Source organism: Octopus bimaculoides, chromosome 2 (assembly GCF_001194135.2).
Source record: "Octopus bimaculoides isolate UCB-OBI-ISO-001 chromosome 2, ASM119413v2, whole genome shotgun sequence".
NCBI classification, from domain to species: domain Eukaryota; kingdom Metazoa; phylum Mollusca; class Cephalopoda; order Octopoda; family Octopodidae; genus Octopus; species Octopus bimaculoides.
The window spans coordinates 33570342-33583954 of NC_068982.1; the positions used below are offsets into that span (position 1 = coordinate 33570342).

At 34.4% G+C, this 13613-nt stretch overlaps 1 protein-coding gene across 16 annotated transcripts in view; it reads right to left on the reverse strand.

Annotated features, from left to right (window-relative positions):
- Nucleotides 1-13613, reverse strand: part of LOC106868006 (rho guanine nucleotide exchange factor 28) — a 561000-nt gene that overhangs the window by 290391 nt on the left and 256996 nt on the right. For 15 of the 16 annotated variants that reach the window (XM_052976095.1, XM_052976105.1, XM_052976107.1 and 12 more), the window contains one exon: nt 4695-4727. The exons of the other annotated variant lie outside the window; for it this stretch is intronic. In XM_052976095.1, the coding sequence (XP_052832055.1) occupies nt 4695-4727 (33 nt within the window). The remainder of the gene's footprint in view (nt 1-4694; nt 4728-13613) is intronic. 16 annotated transcript variants of the gene reach the window in all.

The window sequence follows — 13613 nt, forward strand, 5'->3', positions numbered from 1 at the left end:
ATATATATAGTTCTGTAAATAAAACCTTGAGGAGTAGAAATAAATGTTGGGTTATGGTTTATTTTAAATGAAAGACTAGAAATATTATTAGCAGCAAAGAAAATTTCAGGAAGTTTCTCAATTAGTACAAGAATAATTGTATGGCATATCAAAGAAGTCCTGAAATTGAATTTTTAAGGTTCTGAATAGCAGTGTAGTCAAAGAAAGAAGAGGAACATAAAGTCTAGGAATAGAATAAGGATTGGAAGAAGTTTGGAAAGAAGTAGCTGTTAATTAAGTCTCTCTCTCTCTCTCTCTCTCTCATTGTATGATGGAATCCATAAGATTCGTGAATCCATGAGGATACTGTATTTTCCAGTATACAAATCAAATTTTTCAGGCCAAAATTTACTGCCAAAAAAGGTAAGTTGACTTTGGAAGACCATGAATTTTATGTGAAAAGCAGGAGGATTTGGAAAGATAGTGACACTGTCTGAATGTTTACATAACATGTTTATACTATAAAGTACACCAAATTGTATGCCAGAAAATACAGTATCCCACACTATACTCAAATATTTATTCTTTTCTTTTGCTTGGTGGGCCTTAGTTATTGTATCTGGAGGAAAGAGCAATACTCAAGCCCTTCACAGGTCAGCCTAGACTGGTGAGATTGATATAATTAATGATACTCTTGAACCTTTTAAAGTCAACATATGCAACAAAGGCATGAGAAGGGTGGGAAATCTGGTGGGCCAATGTACCGAAAAGGAAGGGTTAGGTGTAGAGATTAGCAAATGGTGGAGTGGGGGACACAACAAGGGTGACGAGAGGAGAAGGAATAAATGGGTAGGAGCAGAGGCCATTATATTGTATTTGATATCGGTGATTAAGAGTAAAATATATTTTCTCCATGAGCAAGTAAAATATCCTCAAAGCAAATTTCCTTATACCAAATACATAATTATATTCAGGCTTAAAAGCAAAACTACATATATATATATATATATATATATATATATATATATATATATGGATGGACGAATGGATGGATCAATTGATAGATTGATAGATAGACAGATATCTGCTTCCTCTGCTAGTATGGGTTGGACAGGTCATCACAAACCCAATTAGTTCTTCACATGACAGCAGACCACATCTAATACATGCTATTTTTGGTATATATATATTTTTTGTTAAGTTTTCTTTCTTTCATTTTTTTTGAATGCCCTCTCTGACACCAACTACTTTACAGAGTATACTGGGAGCATTTTATCATGGGACCATCTCTAGAGATCTAAAGAGACCTCTTAATTCTATGCTGTCTGCACTCATTTGCCAGCAATTTTAGAGAGTGCATCACAAGCATTTTACCAGGGCACCAGTACTAATGAGGTTGCCTTGAATCTTGCAAGACAAAAAACATTCTCACTACTCTTAAGTTATCTCCATTCATTCAAGGAAACGTAGCCAAAAGGGTGAATATAAGAGAGTGAAAGGTGCAAGAGTATGACAGGGGAACAAAGAGATTGGGGCAAGAGACTGGTAGCGGGAGGAGTAACAGAAGAGACAGTGTTTGAGGGAGTAAGAGATAAGAGGTAATATTGATAGGATGTGATGGAAGAGAGGATGTGATGATAGCTACATTTTTTTTGTTTTTGGTAAGAGCAAAGGAGACAGAGAGAAAAAGAGAGATAAAGAAAGAAAGAGAGAGAGAGAGATGAGTGTGGATAGTTGTATAGATGGATAATGGTAACAGAGTGCGATGACGGTCAGTAAAAAGTGATGTAGAGGAGGGGGAGTGAGAAAGTGTTGGTGGGAGTGTATTTAGATATGAACAGATCTGATGCAATACCATGTTACACAGGCATCATAGTAAAGGTGGTGGGTAGAATGAGTACAGACAGATTCATTGAAATCAGTTGTTAGGTAAGCAACAAAGTACAGTAAATAGGGAATGGAATAAGAGAGATAGGATCACGTGTGTGTGTGTATGTGTGTGTGTGTGTGTGTGTGTGTGAGTGTGCGTGTGCACTGACGTAATCTAATGTAAATTTATAGATACATACCCTCACACATTAAATTTGTGAAAATAGAAATTCATTCAGTTGCTTATTAAAACCTTTCATACATAAAAGTGAACCATGTTTGAGATTGTCTACATAGTATGTAATGCAGAGAAGTAAGAGAGAGCACCAAATTGCAATGAAATTCTCATTAGAGCCTATGTATGGAAAGTTAACAGTAACACAAAACATCAATTTTTAAAGTAAAGTCAGTTTAAAAACTTTTTCCCAGTCTACATATTTCCTATTGACATTCCCAAAAACTTGAAGCTGAGCACCAACTATATCAGACATGGATAATATTTATTAAAGAAGTAGGCTGCATGAGACATGGATTATGACCAAGCAGGCTGCACTGCTTAAAAAGATTCAAGATTTATTTTTCGTTCAGAAAGTCCTGCAGGCAACAGTTGTCCCCATGACTGAGCTATAGCAACCTCAAATTGGAATCATCATAGTTGGAAATCTACTGAATTGGAGATGACTTGCAGCTAAACAACAACAATCGTCGTCATCGTCGCCATCATCATCATCATCATCGTCATCATCATCACCACCATCACCATCACCAACACTACTACTACCATCATCAGTATCATAGCCATGCTACCATTGCTTTGCTTTTTTAATGCTGGCATGGGTTAGATGAGATATTTTTGTAGTAGTATTCTACAGCAGGTAGCCCTTCCTGGTTCCAACATTTACTTGTTTTGAAATAGATAAGCCACTATATTTCATTGAACCACCTAATTCAGGACACAAACAAATGTCAGTGCAGCACAAGAAGTGCAAATATGAATACATGTGGAGACAACACACAGTCAAGACAGGCTTCCATTTAGTTTCCATCTCCCAATTTCAATTCACAATACATTGGTTGACCCAAAGCTATAGTTGAAGATACTTGCAAAGTGCCATGCAATGTGATCAAACTTAAAAATATATGGTTGTGAAGCAAACTTGTTAACAACAGAATCATGCTAGCACCTAAAAGCCATACTGGCTGTGTGGTTATGAAACTCACTTTGCAACCATATGGTTTCAGGTTCAGTCCCACTGTGTGGCACCTTGGGCAAATGTTTTGTACTCTAACCTCCAAGCCACTGAATGCTTTGTGATTGAATTGAGCAGGCGGGAATTGTGTGTGTATTTGTCCCTCTCACCACCACTTGACAACCAGTGTTGGTTTGTTTATATCCCCATAACTTAGCAGTTTGGCAAAACAGACTGATATAAGGGGGGAAAAATTTTGTACTGGGGTTAATTTGTTTACCTAAAGCTCTTCAAGATATTGCCCCAGCATGGCCACAGTCCAATGACCGAAACAAGTAAAAGATAAAAGAGGTAAGAATGCTTAGAACCAAACTCATGGTTATTAGAAGCAACACTGATTCAAGGAAGCCCTTCATTACATTCATTCTTCTTTTTATCTCATTTTGAATTTTGTTGCCATTTTTATAGTTGTTGGCAATGGTGGTGGTGATGGTAGTGGTGGTGTTGGCAGTGGCAGTGAGTGGCACTAGCAGTGGTGGTGGTGGTGATTGCGGTAGAAGCAGTAGTGGCAGCAGTGAATGGCTGCGGTGGTGGTGGTGGTATCTACAGTGATGACGGGGAATGATGAAAAAGATAATACTGACAGTAATAATAATGAGGATGATTTTGAGAACTGTAACAATTTATAACAGCACCAATGGCATCAATGACAAAAGATGACAGTGGTAATGACAATGATAAGGCCAAGAACAATGAAGAAAATGTAACAAGATGTTAAAGAAAATGAGGAAGATAATGATAGTAATGGTAGTAATAGTAGTAGTGGTAGTGATTGTTATATAGCGGAGATGATGATGGTGATGATAGTTGTGATAATGGTGGTGGTGGTGGTGGTGGTAATGATAAAGACAATGGGGATGGTGCTGGTGGTGTCAATAAGGATGATCAATATTATGGTGTTGCAGCTGCTACTATTACCAACAATGGTGATGATGATGATGATGATGATGATCTTTTGGTCAGCACTAAATATCATGAATTGAGAACAAGGTTTGTTTATAAACACTTCTCATCTTGTTTTCACAATTCTTTTATTTTTTTTTTATACAGAATACTTAAAAGTAAAAGCAAAACACTAATAATAATAATAATAATAATAATAATAATAATAATAATAATAATAATAATAAAATGAACTGAAATATTTCTAGCATACAATAATACCAAAGATAATTATATTGTTAGAAATTATTAGAGTGCTCATCTTGAGATTCATCAATTACAAATGTTGAATGCCTACAGGTAGAAAACATATGAAAGCAAACTGAAAATTAAGCCCAGCTTCTTTCGTGTGTGGCTTCACTTCCACATATCTTTGATAAAATTATCATTAGAAAAATTAGAAAACCAAACTGATAAGAATTTCCTGAGACAATTTTATTAAAGAATATAAAATATAGTGTGTCTTTTTTTTCTGTTGATTTTTGTTTGTTTATTTATAATTAATCACTGAGATTTCTCTAGAATGTGGTGCTGAAAGTTACAAAGATCACGAAAGAGAACAGATTTGAAGATTTGATTTTAATAAGGTTGGTTGTAGAAGAAGGTTTGTGGAGTTAATAGTGGGGGATGATGCATGTAATATTATATACTAACCAAATACTGGTACTGTTTTGTTTGAGCAGGAAGCTGTTTAAAGTAAAAATAATTTATCAAATTTATTTATATGATACTATGAGGTGTACATATGCACAGAGAAATATTATAAGTTTATAATAATTAAGTAAATAATTAAATTCTTGAGTGGTTTAGTTACACAATTTATGAATGAAGGTGTGAATAAAACATCTAAGGATTTTTGTCTTTTGACAATTCTGGAGCATTCTGTGAGAAAATGTAAAATATTTATTCATGTGAAGTCCTGGGAATGGTTTTTAGGAGATGGCGGGGGGTGCATTTCTTTCTCTTTAGAATGAATTAATATACTACCCTGTACAAGTAAAGAATATATGAGTGCAGTCCAATGACTGAAGCAAGTAGAAGATAAAAAAAATAAAGATGCTTGCAATCAGCATTTTCTTTATTAGAAACTGGTTCAATAAATTCTGAAGCTGAGATACACTTCTGACATAAAATATGAGATTACTAATGTCTGCACTATCAAAAGACCCCCATGCTTACATCAAAGGAATTGACCAAGTCTGATGTCTTGACTCTGGCTGAGTCCTTATCAAGTAGGTGAGTCTTCATAGCATGCACATTAACTTTTGTGTCAATATTAATGTATTGTGATACTGAGCAGGGCAACAAAAGCTGAGTTGCAGACATATTATAGCTTTATTTCTTTATTCATTTATTGTTTCTTTTTCTTTAAACCTTTTTTTTATTTATAGCTTCTTCTTCAGTTCTCAAATTTTTACCTTGATTTAAAACTATATTATCAAACTCTAACAATTTGTTATACTCTATATCAGAAGTGTGTCTCAGTTTCAACATTTATCTATATTATCTGTTTTAGAAATACATTTAAGTGCACCATATGAGTGGAATGAACTCCTTTTAATCTTTACACGTTATTCTCTTAATATTATGATAAGATTATATACACACATTTTGGAGTTGTACTTGTCTAGCTAGTGGCCTGATCTGAGACCATGTATCGAAACACAAGCAAGCAACTGCATCATGGAAAAGCCATTCTGACCATCTAAATTCATTACAGAGTTGCTAAATTCACTTTAATCCTTTAACACTTAAACTAGCTGTAGCCAGCTAAAATATTCTACCTGTTTTCCGTTCAAACCAGCTGAATCCAACTTTTCACACCTACCCAACAATGTCATTCTAAAACTAAACAATCTGATCTTTGAAATCTTGAAGCTATGAGACAATTCATGATTAATTCAAAGCAATGCGAATAAATGTAATCTAAATGCTAAGGGTTTAAATATATTTCATGAGACATTGAAATTTTTCATAACACACAGCAATCTGGTCATTGTACAATTGCCACTTAGTAACTGACACCACATAAAATTTTGAGACATCAAGGACTAAAATTTAAAGTGAATTTTAAAACTTTGTGTCCTATCAAATGGCTAGAATGATTCTGTGATGTATTCTTATTTTACAAATACGTTTTTCCAGAATGCACATAAGCATAATGAAAGATGGTACTACTACCTTCCTACAATAGGAAGTGGTTCCTATCAGGTTCCAAAAGGTCACAAGTGGAGTGATCTAAATGTACTATAGGGTGCTGAAAAATTCCTAGCTTTAAGAGTATTGTAAAAGGCTTGGTTGGAGGTCCAATCTTCCAAGTTCTTTTACAGGGCTTAGAAAAACTGAAGGGCCACTGTAATAAGTATGTGAATCTGCTGAGAGGGGAATATACTGAATACATTGATAATTAACTGATCCTCCTGTAATTTTTTTACCCAAAACCAGGAAATTTTCAGCACCCCCTCGTATAAGACAGCCAAGTCAGATGAAAATGACCAAAACTAATTTGGATAGCAATGAGATTTCTTTGAAACTGCCTACTGCTCTAAGAATAATACCATTAATATCTCAAATGTATGAGGTCAAAATATATATAAATTAACTTTATATCCTTTCAACTGTATAATCATCTATTTTAAAAGCTAATCCATCTGTTGAGCCTATATGGAACAGTCTCCATCTCTCTCTCTCTCTCTCTCTCTCTCTCATACATTGTTCTAATTCAGCAACCTCTCTTAAAGTCACATTTCTATGCCTCTTTGTTTCTCACATTAGAGAAAGTGAATGTGCTATTATCAGTCTCTACAAGCTTATATCCACACTACCATCTTGATTCACACTGCAATCCAAAATTCCTTATGCCTTTGGTGCTCTCATGACAAAAGATTGGCAAACCTCTTACTTACAACTTTTCTCCTTGGTGACTATACTCAATATCCAGTTTTGCTTTTAGCTACCCATTATTGCAACCACCTTCCTCTATTTCTTCCATTCTTTCCAGGCCTGTCTCTTAGCTTTTATAATTCTATCTAATATAACATTATTCACTGGCCAATTGCTTTACATTTAGATTGAAAACTATAAAAGCAAAGTATAATTATTTTTAATAGACGAAATAAAGTTAAGCATATATTTTCAAATGAATAAATATAATCCATCATAATAAAAATTCCAAGAAACTGCCTACTGCTCTAAGAATAATACCATTAATATCTCAAATGTATGAGGTCAAAATGATATAAAATATATGCACACACAAACACACCCAAGCACATGTATGAATTCACAGATAGCAATACACACACACACACACACACACACACACACACACATGTATGTATATGTGTGTGACAGAGAGAGAGTATATGCATATACATATGTACGTCTACATAGATATATAGATATACACACATACACACAGATGTATGAGTGTGCATGCATGTACATGATCAAGCCTGATACACAAATAAGATATATACATGCATTAATATATTATTTACTCTCATTGGTAGCAAGAATCTAGTATTCCTCTTGCACAATTCACAAAACAAGTCTGGCAGGTGCTAATTTACAAGTGTTAGCTACAAAATGGCTTCCTTGGTGTGAACAGCTCAGTTATTTAATGTACAACAATGATTTTTAAGACAAATGCACATTCTCAGCTAAGAAGACATACATATAATGAAGAATACATCTATTTTGTATAAAGATATGATATTATTTATAATCAAATTTATTTATTTGTCTTTGTTTCAGTTAACATCAACATCTTACAACTATATTCAATTACTACAAAAGTCTTGAAAATAAGACAAAAAAAAGGGGAAGAAAGAAAAAAGCTATTTCATTCTAGGTTTGAATATTTGTTTAGGTATCATCTTTGATTACCTATCCACACATAAGGATGTGATATTCATAGTTTTCAAAGGGCTTCTTTAGTGATACTAACAATACAAAATAGCTACAACTTGGAATCAAAAACTAAGGATGTGGACTTGGTTCATGAAAAAAATCACCCCTAAACCTAAAATCACTTACCTCCATTATTAATTATAATAAATATTTCATTTTTAACTGTAGCATTTGAAGGAAATGAATAGTATGTAAATATTGGGTTAAAACCCCTTTCCATTTTTATTTTTTACTCGTTTTAGTCACTAGACTACAGCCATGTTGGGGGCACTGCTTTGACAAAATTTTTAGTTGAACAAATTGACCCCAGTACTCATTTTTAAACCTGGTACTTATTCTATCAGTCTCTTCTGCTAAATCGCTAGGTTACTGGGGACATAAACAAACCATCACTGGTTGTCAGGTGGTGGTGGACAAACACACACACACACACACACACACACACACACACACACACACACACACACACACACACACACACACACACACACATGATGGGCTTCCTTCAGTTTCTGTCTACCAAATCCCCTCATGAGACTTTGGTTGGACTAAACCTGGAACTATGTGGTTGGGAAGCAAACTTCTCACCACACAGCCACCTAGATATAAAAAGTCAATGGCTGCCAGTATACTTGCTGTTATTAACAATTTTATCTGTTTCAAGTTCTACACTTAAAAACAAATTGCTTCACACTTTCTCCTAGTTTCTAAATTCTAATGACAAACCATATTAAATATTACTCTGAAGTACTAAATATAATTGAAAACACATCAATATTATTGTTGTTATTATTATTATTATTATTATTATCATCATTAATAACTAAAATATAAGTACAGATTGAAATATTCAAATTTTCTCTGAAGAAAACAACATTGAAAAGATTAACAACCAAAATTCAATAAGGTTCACAGTGTGCTCATTCATGAAGTGTTTATTAAGGAAGCACTTTCTTTTCCCTATCATAAAAAAACAAATCTCATACGGAATAATTAATTAACAGATTTGCAAGATCATTCAAAGCAGTCAGAAAATTAACAAACCAAAAAAAAAAAAAAAGCTTGCTTTTAAAAACATGATGCAAAATCATACAAGAGTGAATGTAGTACCATATTGAGAATAGTTGAATGCATTTAGCTGCCATGAAAGAAGCATTTTGTTTCTTTGCTCATGTCAGTTATACAAATAAATGCTTTTCTATTCTTTATTTTTAATGATTTTCTTTTTTTATTCTAAAAGTGCTTTCTGTTGCTTTAGATATAAAAAATGCATTGCTCATTTTTTTCCATATACATAATATAATACACACACACACATAGACAATCTATGAATCCATATATATATATATATATATATATATATATATATACACACGTGTGTGTGTGTGTGTGTGTGTGTATGTCATGATATACAAAAATTCCCCCCAAACACACACACATATGTGCATCATATATGCATGGATGTGCACATATACATATAGATTGCATGCCTAAAAATAAAGGCTAAACAAACAGCTGCTTAAATCAATATGCACACCTACAATACATTACATTCGGTTCAACAACATATAAACAGATTTCCTATGTACTGATAAACAAATATGTATACATGTAACATCTATAAAAAATATATTTCTCAAAATAAATCTAAAATCATACATACATATGTATAGAAGTATATAACTACTTATGAAGTATTATTATGCATGACAGAACAAAAGAGATAAAAAGGTAACTCATGCTACTGTAGAAAATGGATATGAAATAATGATCGTGATAATATACATACTATACACTCACATATACACAAATAATACAAACACACACAGACATGCACACACACACACATAGTGTACTGTTCTGTTATTGATGGGAATCAACAAAAAGGTTATCAATCCAGCAAGAGATGAATATCATTTAACATACACAGGATTTAAATTTGAACTGCTATAAGTTTCATGCCCTAATAGTACAATAGTTGTATATGTCTATCAATAAATGTGTGTGGAGGGTGTGGGTATGACACAGTGAAAATAAATATATACATGTCACACACGTGTGTATGTATATATACACACACACACAAAGCAAATAAACAGATCCTTTGTTGATTTCAATAGTAAATATTTCAGTTGCTCAATCCCCTAAATCACCTAGACATTGTATTAACATGTGTAGTTCAATATTCCACTGACACATGTATCCTTAATGTAATCACCATGTAGAACCAGTGTGACAGAAAGGGGTCTTTAAATTACAGGCACAGAATCAACAAGACAAAAATGTTTCTTTGAATTGCATATGCAGTGAAGCATATTCGACTCAATTCTTTGCAGCCCTTACATATCATCTGCCTTTAATGCTCATCTCTCACTACCATACAGCATTGCAATATCCTCACATGCATCATACAATCTGCCTTTCATTAAAAGAGAGAATTCTTTGTAGCCACCAAGCACCAGAGGTAAACAGCTTCCATTACCTCCTAACACACATACATACACCCCACTAGCTCTGATTACTATTATTTCAGAATATTCACTTCCACTGCTAATTAGGCCACCGAAAAAATAAGAGCTATCAACTACTTCTAGGGACCCTCCTATGCATCTGAAAGAATTTGTTTCATGGGTACTTTTACTGCTAAGTATTGTTCACTTGCTACATATGAATAATTAGTTGTATGTCAACCTGCCTATATAACCCACTACACCTGTGAACCCACAGTTTTTATTGGGTGCATTGTATAGAAATCCTTATCTACTTCTTTTCTGCATATGGAGCACAGTCACTCCCCAGATAACTGAAAAATCCTATCTTCTTTCCTCCTAACTAAAACGTTTATCTTGGCTAGATTTACTTTGAGGCCTCTCAATTCTGTTTTGCTTATGGATTTTATTCACAAAATTTTCAACAGATTCAGTTCCAAGAACTAGGTCATAGGTAAACAGATGTTCCTACAAACAGCTTGTCTTAAACTGTATTGTTATTGCTAAGAGAAAAGACGTAGATGAACAAGTTAAAATCCTTGCTGAACTCACTGCAAACTCTCACCTTACTGACAGCATTCTTGTAAATGGCTTGCATGGCTCTCAAAAGCCATTCATCTACACCTAGTAATTTTTAGAGCTCACAAGACCACAGTATGTGATACCCTGTCAAAAGCATTCTCTACAGCAACAAACACCACAGTGGCTTGCAAAGAACGTCTATAATCATTCCACTAAGAAGAGGGGAAAGATCGGTACAAATCCAAATTGCATTTCATTTGAGCAAATTCTTTTCCTAATCAGTTCTGCTAGAACTCTTTCTGTAAAGAAGAGACACATGTGAGATGGAAGTACCTGAGAGGCAACAGTATGAGATCATCCAACACTAAACACAATGAGAAGTGGCAGCATGTCTATGAGCCAGAGATCAATTTATGTTAATAAATAACTTCATACCAATCAACCAAGTGACCTATTTTTTTTTCTGGATGTGGTCTAGGTTGTTGTCTAACCTGATCCATCAGTTAGATCCCTCTATAGCTGCTTCTTTCTAGTACATCTCCTTTACTTTTATTGCAGATGGTGATGAAATTATTATGTCAGTCGTTGAGTATAACACCCTCCACTAACATCTGGTTAACTATACAAGTAACTAATGCATGTCCTACATTACTGGATAATCCCAGTGTCTCAGTAGGCATCAGTGATTATCTGGCTTCATGTCTACATCCTTAATGTCTATATCAACCATATAACAGTCAATTTGAATGATTGGGCCTTTGTTGGATTTGTTTGGAAGGTAGACACACACACACTCTCATTCTCTCTCTCTCTCCTGATTCAGCAACCTCATGTAATAGCATTTGTTATCAGCATCAATAAGGGGCATATATTCCACTATCATTACATACACACTTCCCACCAACAACGTTCCCCATTCTTACTGACACAGTTTTGTAACAGTACACCTAATGTTTCTGATTCTCTCACAAAATACCATTAATGAACCCCTTACTTTCTGCTTTACTTGCTGAGTATACTTGACACTTAACATCACTTCCAGGTACGTAATATTGTTCCTTGCCACCTTTTTTTCTTTCATCCTTTCCAGGTTTAACTTTCAGCTTGCATAACTCAACCTGCCAGCCAATCTCATTACCTTATCACAAGTAGTGACAAAGAAGTTACTGCTATCTATAATTGAAGTAAATTGTAAGAGGGCCTCATAGAAACTGTTCATGCCATGGTTGTAGCACCAATGTAGAGATCACAGTTGCTGTCATATTGCCTATGTATAGTCTAAGCTTCATTATTATCACATACTCTGACTACCTCAGTTACTTCTTTATCTAGCTGTTTCTCAATTAACAATATCTCTAATCCACCTAACCCAGCACTGTTACTCAACTTGGACATATGTTCCACCCTAGCAAGGAGTATATCAGAGACTACACACCTTTTTTTACCCTTTGTACACACACACACGCACACACACACATACACACATGCAGCACACAACTACTAACTACCATCTAGTATCTCTACATTCACTCTGTTTCTCTCATACACAAACAGCATGGTGCCGCTGCTACTGCTAGGCACAAAGAAAACCTAGACCACATCTAAAGAAAGGTCACTTAATTGATTGGCACAAAGTCAATTATTCACACACCCTAACCTCTGACCCACAGACATGCTGTACATTTTTCTCTATCCTTTTTCTACAGATATTCAGTGTTGGAGGGTTCATAACACATTTTCTTGGGTGCTCCCATTTCACACATGTCCCCTCCTCTTCTTCACATCACCCCACCAGACCACACCTGAACCACTAGCACCAGCCCTCAACAATTCTAACCCTATCGATATTTTCCTTAAATATCATTGATTTGCAAGTGCTCAAGAGGAACGTAAGCCTTGTCAATTTTACAAGCCTTTCAGTTAGAAAGGGCTTGTGAAGGCCAAGGTCAAAGTCAGTTTCTAGACGAAATCAATAAAAAAAAAATCATCTATAAATACACACACACAAATACATATACACACATATGTACACATTCACTCAAAAATACATATATACACATATACATACATGCACATATATACATATATTTATATACATGCAAATACACACACACACACACTTGCATACACACAAATATACGCATACAAGCAGCTACATATTTATCCATGCATGAGTGTGTATAAATATTTATATTTATGGACTAGTCCATGTACTCGTGCTAGTCCACAATTATGGATTAAATACCTTTACATAATACATAATCTTTATCTTCTCCTCCTCCCCCACTGTCTCTTTCTTTCTCTCTCACTATGTATATATATATATATATATATATACATACATATGCATGCACAAAATAAACACACACATACGCATAAAGCAAGTGATACAAAATTATGGTATAAAGTAAAAACCAGGAAATTTATAGCAATGCTGCAGCTTGGTCAAAACTGCAATGACTTTGAATTAAGCAAGGAATATATACAAATGTAATGCATGCATACATACAATGGAGTCCATTCACAGAAACAAAGAGAGACAAACACAGACACACACACACACACACACACACACACACACACAAGCATTCACTTTTCAAAATTTCAAAAGCTGTACCAAATATACCGTTCCAACCATGTACCACAATAT